The sequence below is a fragment of the Typopeltis vanoorti genome, chromosome 3, assembly GCF_054136105.1.
Source record: "Typopeltis vanoorti isolate ZY-2024b chromosome 3, IOZ_Tvanoo_1.0, whole genome shotgun sequence".
In the NCBI taxonomy this organism is placed as follows: domain Eukaryota; kingdom Metazoa; phylum Arthropoda; class Arachnida; order Uropygi; family Thelyphonidae; genus Typopeltis; species Typopeltis vanoorti.
The window spans coordinates 66,985,183-67,008,968 of record NC_143551.1 but is presented as its reverse complement, the minus strand read 5'-3'; the positions used below and the strand labels follow the sequence as shown (position 1 = coordinate 67,008,968).

The following is a 23,786-nucleotide window of genomic DNA, read 5'->3' as shown; positions in this document are numbered from 1 at the left end:
ATAATCGGTGAATTTGAAACCATTTTAAACGTCATCATAAATTCTGTAGAAAAAAAATCTGAAATTTATGAACTTAATATGAAATTCCAAGTAAGTTTTCTTTCTTCGTTATTTGTAGATGCGTGAATTCAGATGTGTTTTATATTTTATTTTCAAACTAATTAATGGAATCTGAAATAGTGTAACATTAATCAAACGAGACGAGGATGGCTATCGTGAGGACTCTATAGATAAATAAAAGGTGAAAAAAAGTTGACAACTTAATTTTGAGAAACATCAATCAAATTTCCATCTCTGCGTGAAATAAATATGTATTTTTTCCCCCGTTTGAAATGGAAGTTGCTGAGAATTTAAACACTGGAATGACTATTGAAACATTAGAAGCTGGTTTAATAAGATCAGTGATACGAGATACAAATCATAACCTGATTTTTCCAATTTTGTTTTTCACTTTTCGGATGATGTTTGAAATTAGACCCAATTTCTCTCTAGACGAAGGAAAAATCTGACCCAAATTTGTCACATCAACTTAGAGTCGCAGAAGAACGTTGCCTTTGCATGTTACAAAGGAAAAGTGAATTCAGGTGAACAGACCATCTTATGGAAAAGTTAAAATAAACTCTAATGCATTCTAAATTAGTTTAACGTAAAATCTTTTAATTTCAACTTGTTTGCTAAAACTGTTTTCATTATACATGAAATCTTCAAACTGTATTATAGAATCCTTGGTAATTAACAGTATGATAAAACTTTAATAGACTGTAGTTTTTCTTTCTTACTTTCCTGTCTTACTCTCGCTCTGTTTCAGTCATCTTTCATTCTCATTTCTTTACAGTCTTTTGAAAAATAAGTAATGATTTAATTTACATGAACTATAACAACCAATTTTCTGGCTTCTTAAGTTATACTTTTCTACTAACTTATATTTTCTCTCTCTCTCTGTCTGTCTGTCTGTCATTATTCTTCTCTTTCCTCTCTGCCTGTTTTCTTTTTTTTTAACCTTTCATACCTAAGTCTTCCTCTGTTTATCTTCCTAATAACCTTAGTCAAGTCATATGTCCATTTGTTTTATCTCAATATATTTTTTCTCCTCTTCTTCCCTATATTTTATTTTTATGCTCTACCTTTTACTTAGCTTCAATACCTCTTACTATCTTTCTCTTATTTCTTTCAGCTTTTCTGTTGTTAACTTTTTTTTTCTTTGCCTTCATACTTCACTGCTCTCATCTTATTTTGCTCTTCCGCTGGCTTCTTGCAAACATTGACTCAATAACGAGGCTCTTGCTTATTACATTTTTCACCGGAGGTATGTATAAAGAGATTTTTACACTTACTTTATGTGTTTTAAGGCGGCAATGTTCTCAAGATCCGACTGTTTTCAGGTCCGCCAGATCCTGTAGAGAACTGTTCGGTTATCAACCAGACTTCGACCTCCTTAGTGTTGGGTTGTCAAGCCGGAGATGATGGGGGCCTACGGCAGAGATTTCATCTTGAGGTGTACAGCATGTTTGCTGGAGAGGAGCTCATAGCTAATGTCACAGCTCCATACGAACCTGTATTCGCTGCCACCGGCCTTACTTCTGGAAGCTCCTTTGTGCTGGTTGTCTACGCTTCTAACGAGAAAGGGCGAAGCACCAATGTGGCGTTCATTGCCAGTACTTTGTTTTCTGCTGAGAGACACACAGGCAAGAAAATATATTACCTTCTTTTTTTTTTTTTTTTTTTTTCGCTGAAACTCAATAAGTTGCAATAGTACATCAGTTTTCTTTTATTTGATACTGTCATGTTCCCATCAATTTCATCTACATTTCGATGTGTTCAGGTAATGCATGAGATTGATTTCGTTAATTGAAACAATCATTCACTGCAATGATTGTTTCAAATGACACCCGAAAAAAATGTATTTCCCAGAATATTTGTGTTTGAGTTTGTCGAATTTTAATTCAGCGCAATACGGAGTTTGCAAACGGAGCAACCTAAAAAATTTTAATACAGTGATTTAAAAAGTTTGACAATATATTAAATTTCTCGGGTATTATTGTGCTTTTTTTTACGTTCTGCCCTTTCTCGTTAGAAGAAGGACACGTGACTGAGGGATCGAAATTTTTTTCTGCTCTTTATGATCATATTTGAAGGACAGTAAAATATTAGAATACGAAATTATTTATTTCACCGTTTTTGTTTATGCATGAATATCAGTATGAATACTGAACATCAGTAAATTACTTTCTTTCAAATTTGATTGCTTACTAATATTCTATGTTTATTATATTATTCTATCTTTTGCGTTTGTTTGCAAATAACGTTACATAATATGCTTCCATGAATTGTTAACATGTATACCTTACAGATGCCTGAAATGTTTCTCTTTTTTTTTTTTTTCTTTTTCCCCCGTTGGCTTTTTTTATTACTGGCGAGATTCTAATTGATGTATTCACTAAGACTCTAATGGAGCCCCCCACAAAAAAAAAAAACCTTCCTTATTGAAACTGAAATTTCCCTTAATTTAGCAACAGACGAAGGTAATTGAAGCCGAAATAGATATGAAGTTCCTGTTTATACGGCATTTTTTCCCTTCAATTTTCAGTTCCTAATGGTTAGTGTTACTTATGGTCCTTAAGTGCATTTTATGAAAATATGGTTGTTTATTAGTACTAGCGCCACCAAGTGATGATTTCTGTATATTCCATTTCATAATGCCAGCCGGTACGTAATTCATAGCTGAATGAATAATCACCAAGACAAGGGAGAGTGATGAAATCGATTTTTTTAATATTCTTATAAATAGACTTAAAAGTAGCTTTAGACCAACTAATCTTCTTTTATCCCCCCCCCCCCAAAAAAAAAGTGTTGCGAGTAACTACTTCATTTTACGATTTGCGTTTGTCGTGTAATCGAAAGAGACTTTAGAAAACTTCAGATCATTAGCGAGGTTGCCTTGGCAAGATAGAAGTAGGAAATTTGCCTGAATCAAGGTGGAATCGTCAATGGTGAATTAAAGACACTTCAATAGTCTCAACCAACAACCGTGATGTCGAATCACATTCTACACGATGTTCTTTTCCCGGTTTGAGACCATTCTATCCTCATAGTATATCATGAAATTCGAAAAGTATGCACTCTTTCCTTTCTCTATTATTCTATAAAGGAAAATTTATATTCACCCCCTAGCATGTTTTCATTGTATGAGGCACTCTTCAATATTGCATTGATTGCTTTCAATGGACAGTTACTGCATGAGATCGGATCGAAATACCGAAACCAATTTTGAATCTCATTTCTCGGTCACACAATGCGTGTTCAGTATTACGAAGAGGACGTCAAATAAATTCAACGTTAAAAGTTATAACAGGGGAAAAAAAAAGAAAGAAAAAAGGCCCTTATTCAAACAAAGAGGCTTTCCAACACTACCGTGCAACGTATGCGCAATTTACTGGTCGTATAGACAACGATTTCTTATTGTCGTGACGTTCTATTTTCATGTTATGTTCTAAATCCGCCATCTTGGTTCAAGTCACTCTTATCAATATAACAACTAATTGCAAATTGATCACCGATCCAAAAGTAGGGAAATTTATGATTATACTGCGCCACCCTATTTTTAGATTAGTCTATATAAAATAGTAGGATCAATTCTTAATTAGGTTAGCAGTCTTCTCATTAGGCCGAATTATTTACTATTCTACTTGGGGTACCCGCAAGATTCGAATATTTATGAACGGTGCAATAAAAGGGAATTCAGGCAAACACAATATTTAGATTTACAAAATAAAACATTTAATATACGATATATAGCAAATACATGAATTCTACTTTTAATTGAAACAATACAAATAACTTAATACATCTTGCTAAGTCACTCATTCCAATTCAATGTTCTAAACTTTAACATACAATTCACTGCTTCAAAATTATAAATTTTCTTAATTCAAGTTAATAAAACAAAACTTCTCATTTGATCAGTCTGCACACATCTATCAGCTTTACTTAATGTTTAAATTCACAGCAGGCACTAATCAAGGTAGACATTATTCCAAGCAATCTTATTTCGGACCTTGAACTTCGAAGATACGCTATAGTTAATGTTAGAATAAACAAACAAGTATGACTACTCTTACCAGATACAATCTTCAATACATCAATTTATTGCGAGCACACTTATGAATTAACTTATTTGAGCTAGCGGAACACATTAAATAAAAATCTCCAACGCTTTAACTGAACTACTGTTAATCGCGCTTCACTACTTTAAAAAAATAAGCAATAAGGTACTGATATCCTTCCTTGTTTACTTTTCTACAACAAGTTAAGTTCATTATATTCTTCTCAGGGCAACACAGAATTAAGACGTAATCCAAGATTAACTGGAACTAATCAGAATTTCCCGTTGAATGTCCAGTTCTTTATTTATCCGATTACGACATCAATTTTCCTCTATAACCACAGTTGATTTCACTTGCAGCTCAGTATAAGATTCACTACGTTTCTTGCTTACTTCTAAACACTATGCTCTTGAATTTCTGCCCTAAAGAATTTACAATTTTCTTTCACTTTCTTGCTTATATCCTACTTTCCTTCAGGCTCCGCAAAACTCTTCCCTTTTCTTTCTATAAAATTCTTATTGCCTCCCTTTCTCCTTTCTGGTTCCAAGGTCACGCACTCTTCGACTCGTTCTTGTTTATTTCATGCGTCTCCATGACAACAAATAAACGCAAACATTTCGCTAATGTAATACAATGCTCTACTACTACATGAGTGATTACATAACGTTAAATTTTCACAAATAAGAATAAACAGAATATTTGAGCTACTTAATCAGCTCTTTCATTACGTATACAATTATTTATAATACACTTTTCATTACTTTACTTATATTTTAGTTATCATAAATTTCTACACATATTATTATTTAATAAATTAATAGTAGGTTAAGTTTAGAATAAATATTTAAATAGTAATCCTTAATTAAGGAACAATAAATAATCTTTATACAAATTATGATTAATACATAATAAGCAATGTTAAATGTGAATGAAAAAAAAATAAATTACACAACATAGTTTCATTCACAATTTAATTTACTGGTCGTATAGACAAAGATTTCTTATTATATTGCTTTAAGTTCTTTTGCGCTGGTTGTACTTCTTGCATATGAAGTTGTTTCTGATTCCCTATCTCCTGCAATGGGTATGTATTAAATTTACAAAATGTATATGAGTAGCGAAACGGATAAATTAGTGTAAACGTTATTCGATAATATGGGCAAATGGTTTTGCTGTTTTAAAGATGGGCGAATATTCAATGAAGATGGATTCCTTGGATGGCCTTCAAGGTTCTAGAAATGAGAAACCGGTGAGAAATGATGGAAAAATCGACCAACCGATCATCGTGCACCTTTTGATATTCCGTACAATAATCTGAAAAGAAGCAAAAATAAAAGTAGATATGCAGAGAACGGATAATTTGCCTTCAAGTTTGCCAAATGTGCAGAAGTATTTCTTCAAGTCAAGAGAACTTCTTAAAACATGGAGGTGTGCGTAATGTTGAAAGAGAATTAAGCAAGTAGTGAATGCCTTCACTACTGTTTCGACATCTCCAGAGAGAGTGAAAAGATCACCGCTGGTCATCCAAGCTCTGATTGAAATTCGATAACGTCTAATTAAATTTCTTATTTATTATACACCTGCCATCCAAGCCGGGCAGACAAGGAATCTTGCGATGGTTCTTGTCATAGAAGCATCAGACAGCACCTTTCGTAAGTGGTTCATTAGTGTAAGTGTTAATTACCTTAAGTGTTTATAATAAGTTTAAAGAGGAGAAAATAAAAATAACCCCAAAAGTGGTATACCCTATGAAGAATCGTGGAAAATATCGGTGAATTTTCTACAAAAAATAGAAGTTTTCGATAGACTTGTTGTTGCGATAGTTCGCGTGTTTCTTGCTAATGCGTGTGCTGCTCTTAAAGAAGGTATGTTCGTATAGAAAAAAAGACATGATAAGAAAATTAGATCAAGTGTGACTGTAAGTGCACTTAATAGCAAAGAAGTGGCATTTTATGCTCGCTATCTACTATTCAAAAGAGGGCAAAAGTGTCTCAATGCTGTAAGCAGTGTTACGAAAAAGAGCTGTACTGGAAGGCGATATTCACACGAAAGAAGCCGTGACGAATTAAAGCCACATAAAAAAACACTCATGATGAACATTTTTTTTTTCTCATTGACAACCTCAAATATTTCAAAAGAGATCCAGATCACTAGAAAAAGAGACCAGCTAGCTGTTCTGGTAGGGAAGTTACTCCTTAATGAGAACTGAGGTTATTACTCTCAGGAGTAATCCCTGATCTGTACAAAACAGAAGATCGGTTCAGAACAAAATTTCAAGGCCGAAGGGGGGGGGGGGGAATCAAACTGACTTCAACAGTAGTAGACAAAAGTAGAAGGATTTTTCCGAAAACTCAGATTTTTATCGCAAAATGAGATATATCGGCCTGTGAACGTGCATGCAGTTTGCAGTCATAAAATTTGTCGTGCGATCTCTGTTTACTAAGCTTTAATTTTAAACAATTTACCACAGACATGAGGTAATTCATTTTAGAAAGTATACCAAACAGATCTTTTTATTTTTCTTCTGAAAGATGGCAAATATATTTCACGATTGAAAGTTCCGTTTTCGAAACACGCACACATCTGCGGTTGAAATAGTGGCGATGAACAGTATCACCTTTTTTGCTATTTTTACTAATATTAAACAACCACAAACACAACCCATCCTAAATTGTGTTAGTTGCTTGTTTCTCTTTTGCGTTGGCAAACCATTCGAGAGAGAAAAACCAATCGTGTCACTTCTGTTAAGAGTGTCATTAACACATCTTTAACTGAAAAATCCTTAAGTGTTTCTCTTGTATTTGACCGGATTCGAATCCTGGTCTTTAATCAAAGGGCACGTGTCACCTCTGTCCTATCATTTGAGGCCAAATACAGTAATTGTTTGTACCTCCTAAAGCGAGACTTGACTCGGAATCGAAGGACTTCACGGTTATGTCATTAGTCCTAGAAGACGAACTAGGATTTATAAGATATTAGATCATTATTCAGAATATTATTTTCTTTATTATTTTCTCAGAATATTATTTTCCTGACACTTCGAATGGTCAAATATCACGACCCTTCTGCGGTGCCTCCTTCGTCCTATTTTCTGCACCATCTTCGATGCTATTAGTGCTACTATATCTTTTATAACTTAGCAAAGCTAAAGGAAGCAATTTTTTCCCTTTCCTTTTTAATAATTCGGTAAAACATGCGATTTGATCATAGGCGAATCTGTTTTATCTTCCATTTGATTTATAAAATTTTTGAAAAATTCCAATTAAAACTGGAATCTAAACATCATTTGAGCTATACCAATATTATTATTACTATGACTGTTTTCATGCATTCACAGCTTCATAATCTAATAGTATCTGGACAAAGGACTGACATGAGCCTGCTTTTAATGCCATCCTTGCGTAGAAAACGCCTGCCCTGGCATTTTCAACACAAACATGGTTTCCCCAGTTGGTTCCCAATGGTTTCTCACAGTTCCATTTGTTCAAATATCATTTGCCAGATTTTGCTCTATTCCTTCATATACGAATGCAATACAATAAACATTTATCTCCATCCAATAGTTCTGTTTAAGTGGGAAATATTTGGAGATGATGATTGAAAGAACAAGTCTGAACTGACCATTTCAATTTGTGAAACAGCATGCAATAAAAAAAAAAAAGTTGGGTTGTTTTGGATTGTGGCTGAAGTGTTAATTATGTATGTTAATTATGTATGCTCCTGTCTGATTTGCGGGATGAAAAACCTAACTCACTTTCATTTGAAAATCCCTTATGAAAGTTCCTCGCGTCCTGAACAAGATTCGAACTCAGCTCTTTCCAACCGAAAGGAGACATTACACTTTTTATGGCTCTACAAAAGAAAATTACCCATAGTAATCGGCAATGATCATCAGGCTCGCACTGCTTTTTATTATTGTTATTCTACTAAAGTTACACGTAGACACACTTAAAAACAATTATTTACTACCCCCCCGTCTATAATTGAATCTCCGACTTTTTTTTTTTTTTTTTTTGTAGTTTAGTATGATAGTGCTTCATTACTTACAAGTAAAATAAACATCATGCATGATTTGAATGCTCAGAGAAAATATACTATTCAAAGTCTAAAGGAAGTAAACATGACTGTTTCCTGATGAGAAAGACATTTAAGAAAATAAGCTTGTAATGAGAACACAAACCGATATCTTCGTAACTGCCTATTCAGTTAAAAATATGCAACTGCTATACATCGAATAGCTCTTGAAGACTTGCCATTAACTATTTACAAATTAAGATTCTGTTTGTGTCATAAATGAGCTTTGGAATGGTTTATCTTTATTCCGATAAATTTCTATGCTTCATTTCGTCTTATTTCATCTTGCAGAAATCGTAATTATTATAATTACGGACTCCTTTACGTGGTTTTAATTTAGGATCATTTTCTTTGGATTTAAGAAAGAAAATGTAGATGGCGCTGCTATCTTCGTTCTTACCTCGTTCCGGTTACTAATTAATAGCGAAGAAATGATAGGAGTTAGAAGAGACATCCAATCAGGCGAAAACTAAAAATATTTTAGTAAATTCCATGCACGATCAATTCAGTTAATCGCTTACAGTAAAGACTGCATTTTGAATTAAATATTGAACTCTGTGTTTCCATTATGTAAATTGTTTCTCTAATTTAATGTTTTTACTAATCTCCCAATTCGCAGAGCTTACCTCATTGGCTATTAATTTCATACTAGTTTCTTCAATTCGTTCGGTAATTGATATTCTTTAAATCCGAACATTTAATATTCGATACCGTTGTGCATTATGACGCAGCATTTCGAAATGTATTCCAAACGTATCTCTGTAACTTGTACAGCAGCTCCCTCTTTCGTCAACGATTTTTAGTTTGATTTTCGTATCTTTTTTGAAGAGATATTATTTACTTGTAATTTATTCTTGACGTTTCACAAAATGCAGTTTTCTGTCGAGTGCTTTTTTCTCTGATTAACTGTCCAATACTTCATGAAAGCGTGATTTAAATGATAAACAAACAAATACGACAATGAATATTAATACCGAAAAAACAGGAAGATAAATTTATTGTTTGTTACTGCTATAGCTGCACAAAAAATAACTCCAAAAGAAAAAGAATTCAACAATCCTTATGATATTGAGTTTCATAATTAGACAGTAGAAGAATTAAACTGTAGGTCTGTTCAATCATAGTATCATCGAATTAATAAAAGAACTCCAGAGTTGTTTATTTATGCACTGAGTGAATTTACTGCTTATTTTCATTACCCTTTGCAAACAAATGTTTGTGACAGTCAGTAGTTAGGCCTAACTACTTCATAACACACACGCCATTTATACATGACTACGCAATTATGAGCTAAATGCAATCGAATGCCTTCGATCTATAAGCTACTGATTTAACAAAATTGTATTAGCTGACGAAGTACTTTATCGCAACAAAATGGCCATCAAGTTATGAGTACTCTGGCATGTGTTTTCAATGTCCATTTTTCTCATTGTCGATTAGATTTTTCCATCTGCTGTTAATGTCTTACCATTCTGGGAAAACAAGATTGCCTACTGTTATTGAAAATACAACAATTTTGTTTCAGTATCTCCTTATATTGACTTTCTTTTCCTTTTTCCTTCTGTCCTGGAGTTATTTAATTGTATTACTAGCGCTGTGTCAATAATTAAATCCTCAAAAACAACTTTTCACTGCATTCCACCACATACCAAAGAATTGGTAAAAAAATAAAGTAATTGCTTTATAAATTTATTGTTTTTTTTCTTGTTTAGTATTTGCAAAAGATGTCAAAGTAACTAACTGTAGGAGTAGCTAAGACTTCAACATAACCAAAGACTAATTCCATTGACTTCGTAACAGCTAATCACAACTCAACAGTCTCTTCTATCTAATTATAGAAGCTGGTCTCGTACATCAACCCTGACTGTGAAACTAAATAACCCGCATTTTCTAGAAACAAATAGATTGCTCGGGAGCAAAGACACAATTCACTTAATAGTTCCATGTCAGTGCCATCTGTGGTTATTATTTAAGCCTTTCTACGAATAAACTAAAGAATTCCGTAATTTTCTATAAAGAAATTTTTGCGGCGTATTTTCTTGAAGTTGGGATTGGCTTAAAATAATTGCGCTAATCAATAGTTTTGTTCGGTTTTTTTATTTTTGCAGTTTAATTGTCTCCAATGTTTGATGAACAAGTAAGCTAATAAACAATCGCATGGTGAAAGAATTCTTAATAAGTTTCAACCTAAGATGGAGCTTCATTCATATTATTATAAAGTAGAAGAGGGGAATATTTTCTAGCATCAAGACATCAAAAACATTCCAAGAAAAGACTACAATGAGTTGACTATTTTTATGTCGAAAGCCGAATTGTTATGAACATCCCATGACACGGAATTCAAAAACTTGCATATGTAGAAAACTGTTTACGTATGAATTATTCTAAAAACCTAAACATCTACGTCGTCAAACCCATGTATTAGTCCACAAATTAACTCATTCGCAGATTATCGAAGGAACGTGACTTCGTCAATGAAGAGATGCTCGCATTTCCCTTAAGATTAAGACGAATTTCAAACCTTAACTCCATTACCCGAATCTTCTCTGATATTCATCAGCTTTCTGGTGTCCTTATTAAAGCAACAACTACTCTAAGGACAACGCTAATAAAGTTGGAAGGCATCAGTGATTTTAAAATTGACCACTTCTAATACTTTTATTTTCAACTGAACCATGAAGTTATTGCAGACCACTTAGAGAACGCAGAATTAGTTCAAACTTTTCTGCTTGTTGTAAAGGTGATGAATACTGTCAATCTAATTAGCGTGTTTTATTAAGGAAATGACGCAGAAATTGGCAAAATTACAACTGAAATTGTTTAATTTGAGTAATTTTACGTGTGTGATCGCCCAAAGGAGTGAAAAGAGCAACTACTATTTCACAAGGGGGCAACACAACACAAAGTTAAGCTGAATTGGATACGGGTGACGATTATTCAGGGAAACGAAATGAGATACTTGGCGATGGATTAAAATGATAAAGTTATCATTTTAATCCATCGCCAAGAATATGGAATTTGGAGTAAAACAGAACGCATGTGAAAAGCAGAGTACAACAAGACTCTTTCCCTATTACTGTTCAATTTGTATAATAACGGTAACGTAGATGATGATGTGTGCAGGGGATATTAATTGTTGATGATTCAAAGTTCATAGGAATGATCTACAATGGTCTGATATTTGAAAGCATCAGGAAGACTTGAATATGATTTCCTTCTGGACAAAGGAGAGTATACAACAGTTCATTGTTGCCAACATTTTATATTTTGGTTTTGGGAGATTGCGTGCCGTATCACATTGGTGATGCAATTTTGTACTCCCGAAGACGAAATAGGAAATAAAATTGAGTGTAATTATAGATACGAAGTATAAGTTAAGAGGCAGTATAGTAAAAGTGGTAAACAAAAGGCAAAGTCAAAAAAAATTATATCATGACTGAAGGTAAAGGAAAGTTAACTGTGAGGATATGTTAATACAATACTCCTATAGGTCTTTACAAAATTTAGTAGATGAAAAAAGAGTGACGATGATAGAGAAGGGTTTCCAATACTGTAGTTCCTCCTGGTGGAATGCAAGAATGGAGTTAGCAACAGGAATTTTCGCATAGAAAGTGATCAGTAAATCCTCTCAATTTCAATGTTAGCAAAAACAGTTCTGCCTTATTTCCCACAAAAAATGAATCCTTCTCTTCAGCAACTTTTAACTTTATAGAAATCACAAATCCTTCCCACTACTGAATGTTGCTCTCACATCTGGGATGGTTCCCCTAAGAGCTTCTTAAAGATATGAACTCACCACTCTATACAGAAAAGTGCAGTCAGACTGATCAATGACTCCTCTCTCACTGACATACTTCTATAGTCACTGTTTACATCGGAATTAGCATCAGCACTCCCTCACAGTGCATCTCCAAACTCACAGAACAAAGTTCTTCTCCTCTTTGTTCATTCTTTCCACTGCTGTCCTCTGGAACTGTCTGCCACCTTATGTGTTTCCCAATAAATGCACTCCAGAGCTCTTCGAGGTAAATGTGAACAAGTTCCTTCTTGTCCATCCACGCTGCTAGTGTACTATGGGTTTCTCAACCTCTCGTAAATGGGTTCCCCATAAGAAATAATTTAAAAAATTAAAAAAATCCGTGATTATAGGAAACAGCGAAAAGCTACAATGGATAATCGAAAATGCGGATTGCGTCCTCTTGAGAAATGGTGCAAGAATGCTAACCTGGAAAAGGTATTAAATATTTTTATCGCGAAATAGTATATAAATGCAAAAGATAAATATGAAGGTTGAGGAAAAGTAAATATTGGGATTCGTCGGATAAGACGACCTCTCATCGGGCATAATGTGCTCGCGGTGTATCCGTTATCATTTGGTTTAATAACGAAATCATTTACTGTCAAAAGTCGTGAATATTCCTGTCATCATCCGCGATAAGGGGTGACGCAGTGTGTGCGTCGACATGCTCCTTTGAAGACCGCTGTCATTTGACCGATTGTGGCCTGGCAGTTTGCAAGCCCACTTACTCATCATGACCACGAGTGCTTTATATAGCCTTGAAGTCCCTGCCCAAGTATCCTTGGTTTCTGAAGCTGTGTTTTTAAATGAGCAAGATAGATAGTCAATTAGCTTATGCCTGTATACAGTGCTTATTTTGGGACGGTATACGGCGTACTGACATCTTCATTAACAGTGACATACGGATGCGGTATCGTTTCAACGTTTCCTGCTAGCAAGAATGCCTGCGGGAACCTATTGTTTTACAAAATCCTTGAATTTATGAATCTTTATGCAAAAGATATACGTAAACATCACTTACGCACCCACTTAAGCATTTAAGAATGCTGCTGGTCAGTGATCGTCAATAGTGTTGATCACAATGGGAAAAAACAAAAAATCTTTCGGAGTTCGATAAAAGACTATTGCGGGTGCCTGTCTGGCTGGAGCCACGATTTTGAAAACAGCAGAGTTGACTGGTTTGCCCAAAAGGTGAGATATCCTGAATGTTTAATCAGTGGAAAAATAACCCACATTGCTTGATTAAAAGGCATAACTGTGGTCCTAAGACATTCTGTCATGAATGAAATCGCCATCGGCTGAGAAGGCTTGTATATATATATTAAGCTAGATAGGTGAAGCAAGAATGTTCCTGAATCTATATTCCCCGTTATCTGTAGAAGAAAATGTATGGATGGGTAATATAGAACTATAAGCTCTGATCATAGCAGGAGGGTAACAGCAATAGCCGAGCCTCAGTTAAAACTTCATTGGCTACAGCATTGCCATCCATTACCCTCCCTGGGTACCCATTTTAGTCGCCTCGTACGACATGCATGGGTTGCAGTGGGACTCTTCTTATCCCTGCCACCACACAGAGCGTATGGGTATATAAATTTAAAAAAATTTGAAATCGGCATCTACGATGCCCTTTGGTGTCTTCGATACCGACTGAGTTATGGAGGTTTTCCAATTATACTACAACCTCTGCTGATAATCAAAGGATACAAATTTTACCTTACAAGCTTCCTGTTCATAATCTCTCTTCTATTTTGCATTCTTCGTTTAAGTATACTGAAACGGTTGGTATTTATTTAAATCTAAACAGTAAAGGCAACTGTGTCCACAAAGATCGTTCACAACCGAGTTGATTTTAAAGAAAGTTAATATATTTTCTCGAATAAATATTCAAGATGATACAACATTATATTATACTTTCGTAATTGTAAAGCTTAAAAGTTACAATGTAGCATAGGTAAGAATTAAAATGGGGGATATTATAGATTAGCCATATTTTATAGCGAAATATAGAAACTTTAAGTTTGAAACAAGCAAACCAACAAAAAAGCCATAGTCTTTTAAGGAGTACAAACCAAGGCAATTCCAATTCCTCCGACGTTATATATTCTCAGTAGATCTTTGGTATTTCAAAACGTTTTTTAAAGTTTATTTCTACATTGGACTATAAAAGATTGCTGGATCCATAATATCCTTCCTTTTAGTATATTATATCCCCCTCCCCTAAGAACTGAAAACGCTTATAACTAGATACAAATAATGAAATAATATAAAATAATAACTTTACGTTTTGGGTTGAATCTTTGCATTTAACAAAACATGAAAAGCTTTGTTATTGCGGGAATGCATGTGCAGTGAAGATGACGTCACACAAATCCAAATACAACTCGAGTACAATTTAAAAGGTGCAGTTTAGTTCACACTGAACTGGTTTTTATTTCATTTTCATTTTTTTTCTCAAAGGAATTTATAAATATGCTGTGTATTGTCTGCGACTTGCATCACTGTATCATTTACATAAATGGCAAAAAAGTGCTTTAATATAAAAACTGTTGCACGTTTTGAAAATGTAATTTATGCATTACGTCATATACATTACGCAAGATGAAAATGAATGTAGAGTAATTACGTGAATTCCCCCTATCTTTAATTAAATAAGGTGATAAGTCTTCTCGACTTGTTTTTGATGACAATTTTTTATTCCCTTCGCTTGCAGAAGTTTTGCTATTAACAACAAAATATGAATATTATTAAATAATTTCACCGTTCAATGTAATCGGTTTCCACTTGGCTAAGAAGTCTCATAATAACTTCGAAAATAAGCATTTGAACTGCAATATTTATTTATTTTTAGCTTTTTCAGGTAAAATATGAACGAATTAAATCACGATTAAAGGAAGTTCTACATTATCTGATAAAATCTCTGGTTTCAATAATTAAAACTATGCCTTTAACTAGTACTGAATACTGAGGAGGAGGAGGAGGCCCTAATGTATTCTAAGCTGTAGCTTGTTTCGCTTATTCCTAAAACCGGCCTTGAATTTCACCTTCTTTTGGTACTTTTATGGAGATTTTTTCCATATAATACAAAACATCGTTTTATCGAAATAATCCAAAGAATCGAAGCGTAATATCTGAAAAATTTTAGTTATTTTTGAGATATAATTATAAATAAACCAAATAAATCGTTTAATATCTTTTTATTTCCCAAAGAGAGCAGACGAAGGCTTTTAGCTCTAAGTTTTGGAAATCAGTGGGCAGCTAGTTTCTACCCTTACCGTCATCAGTAGCCGAGCACACGGCTACCTGATATTTTGAAGGCATCGAAGAGAACGTACGATAGAAAACTACCACTATCCCTTAATTGTAAACTCTAGTACTTTTATTGTTGTCTGAAATGGTACTACTTGATTTTTCTGAGATGCTGCAGAATTAAAGCCCCGAGTTTCTGTGAGAAACGTCGCCTCCTTGCCTGTGCCAGAGATCAACTAACTTGGGAACTGACTGATAAAAAAAAAGGTAGAATCTAAGCTATAACAGACTAGTATTGTGCTACCACAAATGTTACCATCTCTCTCTCTCTCTCTGTGTGTGTGTCAGATATCACTCTTATAGTATTAATTAAATTTAAACTACAAACGTCTCTGTTTTAATTAAAAGAACAAACACAACAAGATGCGAACGATGGACGGCAGTGTTTTCTATATTTTCTGAAAAATCGAAAATTCTGTTTTAAGATTATTTTCTTTGTACGGATTCTTGTTAAGTGACTTTCAAAAAATGAACATAAATATTCTGGAAATAAGATCGAGACGAGACGCAACAAAATTTGGCAAATCAAATCTGAGAAGATTAAAATCGGAAATTATTACCATAATAAATTTTTTGAAAGTTTTGTTTTTCTTTCTATCTAATGAGGTACAACACAAGTGTAAGATTTTCATTTTGATTTTGTGTATTAATAATACAAATTTATTTCATTTTCGTTTGTTTGTTGGTTGCAGATGATATCCAACCCGTTGCCATTAGCGCTGTTCTTGCTGTTCTCATGGGGATTGTTGGTGTTCTTGTATTACTCGCTATTGTGATCATCTTCGTCATGAAAACGAGAGAGGAAAAGAATAAAGGTAAGGATGAAAATGGAGCGATTGTAAAGAAGAAAAAAAAAATAGTGTACAATTTAGTCTCCAGGTGGCGCTTCTATGTTTATAATTGATTCTATATGACGCCAAAATCTAGTTAGTGATTTAATCCATATAGCTGATTATTAAAAAAAGATGAAAGATTCTTTTACTTTGAGGAGAGAGAGAAAGAAAGATTTAAAATAATTTAAATATTTAAAGACATAGCACAGTAAGGATGGGGCAAAATACATCTATTTTTCTTCTCTCCACGCCAGTACCGTATCTTCAACCATTTATCTCCCTGTATTCCCTCTTAAAAACGAAAATCGCATGACTTAGTAATGAGCCACACATCGAACCGTTGGTGCATTATTCAAGAAAGGGAATTAGATAAGAGGTTGAATGATAGTAAGAAAAGCTCATGATTCAATTATCATCTCTCTCTCTCTCTCGTATGCAGTCTCGGTACCAGTAGCATGTATTAGCTACATACATTCAACAGGATATTACGTGCAGCAACTGTTAAAAAGTTGCTGCATGATTTCGTTTTATCTTACCTTTTTCTTGATGTTTTTCTCTGAAATTTCGGTAGTAATTTTTATATCGCAATAATATTTTAGCTTATCCAAAACAGAGTTATGCAGATTCCAAAATACTCTTCCCAATAAAATAATCACAAATGAAGTTTAAAAAAAAAAAAATTCTGTGAAGATAGAGAAGTAGCCGGTTTCCATCCTTCAAGTCTCTACTGATAGTGAGCTAAAAATTATCAATGAATCAAGGCTTTTCAAGGGAGAGAGAGAGAGAGAGAGAGAGAGAACTGCACAACTCAAAACATTCTCTATAGAACTCGCATTATTCCAAACATCATATATACGTTTAGGATTTAGAATCACGAGATGGCATGCATTGCTTTACTGTACTCTCTTTCGTCTTGATTCATTCGAAGTAAAAGAATAAAAGAAGCTAGTGGATTTTATCTTATTTATTTATTTTTTGTTAAAATTTGATGCTGAATAATAAACGTTAATAATTTCAATGGAATATCTTTCCTAGTAAAAAAATGCATGTGTGATATAATGGAACTCGTTATATTTTATCCCCATCCAAGACCGATTTCCCATAAACTGCCTTCAAAAATATGTGCAAATCGCGAAGCAAATGGTGTTTTGTGATGTAATTGCTTCCATAAATGTTGCTTAATGTTACGGTGGTTATATCTGCTTTAAAATATTCTAATAAAACTTTTTTATTTCCCAAAAAAGGAGTAAACGAGGCCATTTAACTCTAACTTTTTGACGATTGATAGACAGCTAATCGCCACTCTTAACCGTCACTGACAGCACCTAACAGTGATTTTCATAACCGTCCTGGGTAGGATACAGATCTTTAACAACATATATATTATAGCGCGAGTTTTACAGTTTTCTTAAGTTATAAAATTTAAATTCTGAGTTTCTGGAATAAAAATCTTACTTACCTGAACTAAACAGACTAACTCCGGAACCGCTGAAAAAAACAAACAGAAAATGTTCCTCTAGTCGGCAACTGGAATCGAACTTAGAATTCTGTTTCATTTGGTAGTCTAGCAGTAGGGAATCCAACACAATTTCCATAGGACTATACACAGGCACTCTTATCTACTTACATGCCGCTCTCTCTGTTGTGTGTGTGTGTGTGTGAGAGAGATAAACAATATAATAAAGTTAGTCCTGAAGAAGGAGCCTTCATAGCTTCTTAGGTGTTGATAATACCTAATTATTTCGAAAGACCTAACTGCTTCGGCCATAATTCGAATCTGTTCAACTTTGAAGAATGCTTCATTGTACTACATTGTACTATATTTGACTGCATTTTAAATAGTTATTTGCATATCTTTAAATTTCTACGCCATGAAATTTTAGAGGTTACCCAAACAACTCGGAGATATCCCTTAGAGTCTATGTTTATGTATCAAACCAAAATCGTAGCGATAGCGACCATGGCAAACAATATTTCTGTTCTTTTGTCAATGCTAAGCAATAGTAAATAGGTTTAGCCAAGTTGCTTTTAAGCATCCACTGTACTTCAGGGACCCTCTTTCTATCAGGAGTTATGCGGTAATGCTTCGTTTTATGTGGGTTATTGTGTGTCTAGAAAATAGAACGCTAACCGGACCAGCATAAATCGCCCCGCTATTCTTCCATCGATTTAAATTCATAACGCCGCAGTGAGCGATATTTTCCAGACCCAACACGAACAGTACGAACCAAGTACCAGAAACCTTACCAGGTAAAATGAAGTGTAAATACAATCTATAATCCACATCCGAAATTATATTTGACGACATTTTGAAAAGCATCGCTTGAATTCATGTTTAAGAATATGAATTTCTTCGGCATCGATCTCAAGATTACTTGGATTTTCTGTTATTCGAAGTGTTCCACATGTGTTCTATTAGATGTCTCGGGTAAAGGCCGTAATCTGTGCTTTTCTTGATTAAACTGAGCAGTTTTATTTTCTTTTTCCTTTTTAATATCTAAATCCTGTTTTAACACGGTTTTTAATTTTAAAAAAATGTTAAAACAGTATTTAGCTGTTTATTTCAGAATTTCCTGATTTGTTCCTGACGAAAATCGGATACTCATTTGTTATAACGAGAGCTTTACTGCTAACGATAACTATTTCGGTCTTCGCTAAAAGCGTATCAGCCTGCGAGCAAAAATCCTCGAGTAGGCAATTAGTTAATTCCGTAACTGAGATCTTCGTTCCATTTAGTACACAATTTATAACTTAGAAATGTGTATATGAATGTATACAATCATAACAAGTGTTAATTGTAGGCAATAAAAAGTGTATTTTGCAAAACTATTCTTGTACGATTATGCCTGCTATATAACTATTTTTGGTGTATATTTCGAACATAATTTTGTCTAAAATCAATATAATTAAAAAGCGTATGTCAAGTATAGCAGATACATAGAGCTAATGACCGATTTGAATAATAAAGGAATTGGACTTTCAATTGTAAAGCGATAGACCTTGGATTCGGGATTCATAGGACACGTAGGACACGTCCCCTCCCCCCGCCTCCCTAATTTGAGTCCTTTAGCTTGTTTGAAAGAAAAACCAACAACAAAAGTCCTTATGTGACATTGCTGTATTGCACCAAGCGAAGAACTCTGGTTTCCGTATTTAAGATTTCCTTCAAGCAAATGTAAACATTATGTGTGAATCACTACTGATTTTATTTGTTTTCAAATTTTTCTGTTAGATAAACAGCAATCTATATGTTTTTATCTATCCTATAAGGAGATGAAAATAGGGAGATTTTATGGATGAAACGATGTATATAGAATTTGAATGGTTTATTCTTTGTATTCATACAAAAGACGAAAAAATGTACTTGTGTGGTAAAAGATTTCATTCTGTTGTAAGTAAATAAACACGCAACACTTCTATCTGCTCAAAGAGAAACTTACACTCGGTGTCCTTCTGTGCAACTAATTTAAGAATTGTAAATTTTAACCGATCAAAAAAGAAACTTCGTGATGATTAAAATAAAACGTTGATGTGACTTTACTAGGAGTAAAAATTGGCAATGATTAAAAGACCATCAAATACTTGTTTAGGATTAGTGGATGAAAAAGCGACGCAGTAATTAACATGATAATACCAAGGAAGACATGGAACTCAATTGTTCGTGTCAAATGCATACAAATTTGTGGTTTTGAATGTGCTTAACGTGCTCCAAGAATATTCTACAGAATACTGCATTCAAATCTATCTCTCTCTCTCCATCGCAACGCTAATTGTTAGATTTCTTTTTTTTTTTTAATTTAGTTTGTCTTAAAATTCTTTTTTCATTCTTTCAGAAGTCCAGAATAAAGAAGAGGAAGAAGAACACGAAGAAAAGTAAGTTGACGTCCTTCTCTATGCTGATCTAAGGAGCCTTGGCGGTTTGCCCATAAACATCAGTGTTATCATTTTCTGAATAATGGACTCTTGTTTCAATATTATTCACCTTCTTTACTCTTTTAAAGATTTAAAAATTTAAATTTTTAATATTAAATTTAAATTTAAATTTGAAGATTTAAATTTAAAATCGAAAAATTTTAAATTAAAATTTAAATTGAATTGAAATAACAATTTAACATATCATTCACAGATGGTTAAAAATAAATGATGCTTCTTAACTTGCTACTGTTTTCGTTATAGCGCGATCGAGTTGAACTCATAATCGCTTGCCGTGCGTTGTTTTTGTTTATTCCACTAGGATACGATGGGATTCGGATATGTTGCGTGTTTCATGCCAAACACTGAGTCCTGTGTTAAAAAGAAGACATACTTTCATTTATTTTGTGGAAAGAATTATTGTTATTATTTAGAATTATAGGTCGAAGCAACTAAGACTGTGGGTTCAGTGTGTTAGGTCAGTTATTGCGTGTATTCTTCTGATCTGTTTGTCTGTTTTGCTGGATGGAAAAAGCCAACTTTTAGGATGGAAGTACACCTCCATACGAGGCTGGATTACTCACCTTCAGCTGAGAGGCTGTTATAAGGGCTCTTCACGTCCTAGACGTAAATTGAATTCGGGTTTCTTCAACCAAAAAGGTAACGTCGACACTTTGTGTACTAAAGAAGCTCATTGTGGAAAGAAACGAACATTGTAAATAGTCAACGGTAGGCATAAAGAAGAAGCCCATATTAATCTTTTTTTTTCATTAAAAGCCATGGTCTTTCTCTCTTCAGCAGATTTTGATGAGTGGGCATTCTATCTAACGTTGCTGTTTCATTAACGATTGGAATAGTACATGAATGATTTTTTCGGCAGTAATTTTTCTACCCAGGTAAACTATCTGAACCCTTGTTCAACATTTGTCCTAACTAGTAAAAGAAGGATATTAAAATGCCATTTCCGACTGTTTCGATTTGTTAAAAATCCACATCGAAACTCGAGTAGAATAAACCCAGTTTATTCTGATATGTAGTTGTTTGGGCAGATCTGGATTTAAACCCCCCCCCCCTCAAAGATGAAAGGAATGGGTTGCAATTTTTTGTTGAACCGCAACCGAGTTGTGCCATCGAATGAGATTGGAAACTTTCGCTTCCAAAAGTTCTCTCTCTGTCTCTCCAAAATAGACAAACTGGCTTAAAAAAAAAAACACAAAGGAAAAGTAGTCTAAGCATTAGCCTTAATCGCGTTGTCATAATAGCATTAACCAAAATTGTAACTTAAATCTTCTTTGCTTAAAATATCCTCAATATACCAATCCAGTTTAGACGAAATGTTCCATACGATTTTTGCTCTTATTATTTAGCATTTGTTCGGCATTCTTATTTGTCTGTTGGAGAAAAATTGTCCTAACTGTCACAGCTGGCAACACATATGATGGAAGTGCTCCCGAGTGTAAGATCGTATTCCAGGCTTGTCATTTCATCTGTAAAAATGCTTTTGTCACGGGTAAAACTGTTGAACACGATCGAGATCTTTATTTCGTTATAAACTTCACAAACGATTTTATGGATACTTGAACAAACTAAACACGATACTTGCACTCACTCATCTCCACATCTATTCCGATATGAGGCCGTCTTCAAATCTTAAATGCGTTCTACTGGATCTCAGTGAATTCAGTTTGCTATTAATAAAGGAAATTGTGCAGGATAAGATGATTTTATTTATTTTTTTTTATCAACTGTCAGTACTGCAATAGCATGACTTTACTCAAGTAGACGAGAAGTGTTTGGGGATTTTATTCAGGCCGAGATGAAAATAACCTTTATCATCTCCCTCCCCTAAGTCAATACGTTGATCTATTATTTTGCCTTATGTTTTTGTCTATGATTGTGTTACTATTAGAGTCGAGTCGTCTGTCCTTTCAAGGTCAGACCTTGAAAGAACAAGGTATTATGATCATTCTCCGATGGGATTCCTCCGGAGTACATTGGAAATGGTCTTTGACTGAAAACACCTAGGTTAGAATCTGATCCAGGATGAGAAGAATAGTAAGGGATTTTCAAATGAAGATCGGATATTTTCATACAGCGGTAGTAGCATGTTGCATAAAAACACGTTGGACTGCAGGAAAAAATATTTAACTCAAAAAAACATTCATTTCATGGCTTTAGTTGCCACGTAGGTTTAACCAACGTACTATACAGAAAGTTTAGTGTATATTATACCACGGTTCATAAATTCAACTAATTCTTTACTGTCCCAATAAAATGCGAAGGAAGTTAAAGGAATATTCTTCAAAATTGAAATTAAGGATACTAGAAAGAGTTTAATTACGATTTTTTCTTTCGTTTTTCTTGAAAGCCACGGTGATTTACTGTCATTGGAATACCACTGGTGATGAGCTCTTCGATGGAATGAATGATGGAAGGAAGAAGGAAACTTCTATTCAAAAGGAAATTCAAAACCACGGAACCGGTGGTGTAGAAATTCTTCCCTTGAGAATTGCAGTCATGCGTAGTTTGCTGTGTCAGATTTCGAGTGCTTCAAATGAAGGAGAACTTTGTTTGCCCTCAGCTGCTTAATAAACCAAATTAGATATCTTGACAAGGTAAACACACTCGGCTAACGAATTTTTCGTGTTCACCGCAGGAATAAACTTGAACGTTCTTCACTGTCATGCTTTTATTGGAAATAAACCTTTCTAGGCTTGGAGAGAGTTCTTAGATTTTTCTATTATTAAAAGTGCAAATTACCGCTAAATAATTCGAAGTCAAGGAAATTTCGCGAATTAATATCTGCGCAGACTCATCACTAAAATGGACGTACAAGGTACCGATGAAAGTACACAACTTGAAGCGATTAAACGTAACGTTCAGTTATCCACATGATCTTCACTACGCTTAAGTAATCAATTAATAATTAAAACACATCCCTTCCATTTATAAATGGGTGCGTGTGAAATATCTTTCATCTATAATATCAAACTTTCCATTTAAAATGCATTTCTACAAAGACTTTTGATTAGTGACATTATTATTATTTTCTTTCTTACAGCATGCATTTTACTTCAGTCTTGCATAAAAATGTTTATTTCATTCTTTAATGTAATAATTATTTCCGTTAATTCTGGGATATATGAGAGATCGCGCCCTCTTTGGGCAAAGAAAGATATTATTTAAATTGAATAAATAATTCAATTTATTTAGTCAGTTTATTAATTAAAGATATGATCTCTTTATCTTCTGCTAAACTTTTAATTATAATATAAATCTTAAATAAAATTAGTTAATAAAGAGATAATTCGGTTTAAAAACACAGTATTGTTTGATATTTTAAGAAGCACATAAGGGAACTAAATTGTTGATTCATGTTTCGGAGATTCATTTTTGTTATTCTTAATTCATAGCCACTGTTCAGAACATTGCTTCAATTTTTAATTTTAATTTTCTTTATTACTATTTTTTATTACGATAGATTTACAGAGGAATAGAACGTATTTTTCTAACAACATTCATTACCTTAAAAGTAAAATATTTCCTTTTGTTTGTTAAAAAATGAAATTACAATTTACATTTAGATAAATAGAGTAGAATATATCTATTACAAAAATAAGTAATAATTCGATTTTAAGTTTACTTGCACTTTAAGTAAAATGGAAATAAGAAAAAGAAAACCTCTCTGGAGAAATGATACTCCTTAGTTTTTTTTTTAATGAGAAATTTGAGGATGCATCATGCATGGTTAGTTTG

General features: G+C 33.8%; 1 protein-coding gene across 6 annotated transcripts in view; it reads left to right on the top strand.

Annotated features, from left to right (window-relative positions):
* LOC150108232 (adhesion molecule nephrin-like) overlaps positions 1 to 23,786 on the top strand; it is a 299,319-nt gene that overhangs the window by 245,247 nt on the left and 30,286 nt on the right. For 5 of the 6 annotated variants that reach the window (XM_090415682.1, XM_090415683.1, XM_090415681.1 and 2 more), the window contains exons 8-10: positions 1,383 to 1,685; positions 15,978 to 16,100; positions 19,952 to 19,991. In XM_090415682.1, coding sequence (XP_090271808.1) covers positions 1,383 to 1,685; positions 15,978 to 16,100; positions 19,952 to 19,991 — 466 coding nt within the window. The remainder of the gene's footprint in view (positions 1 to 1,382; positions 1,686 to 15,977; positions 16,101 to 19,951; positions 19,992 to 23,786) is intronic. The other variant, XM_090415684.1, reaches the window with a different exon arrangement.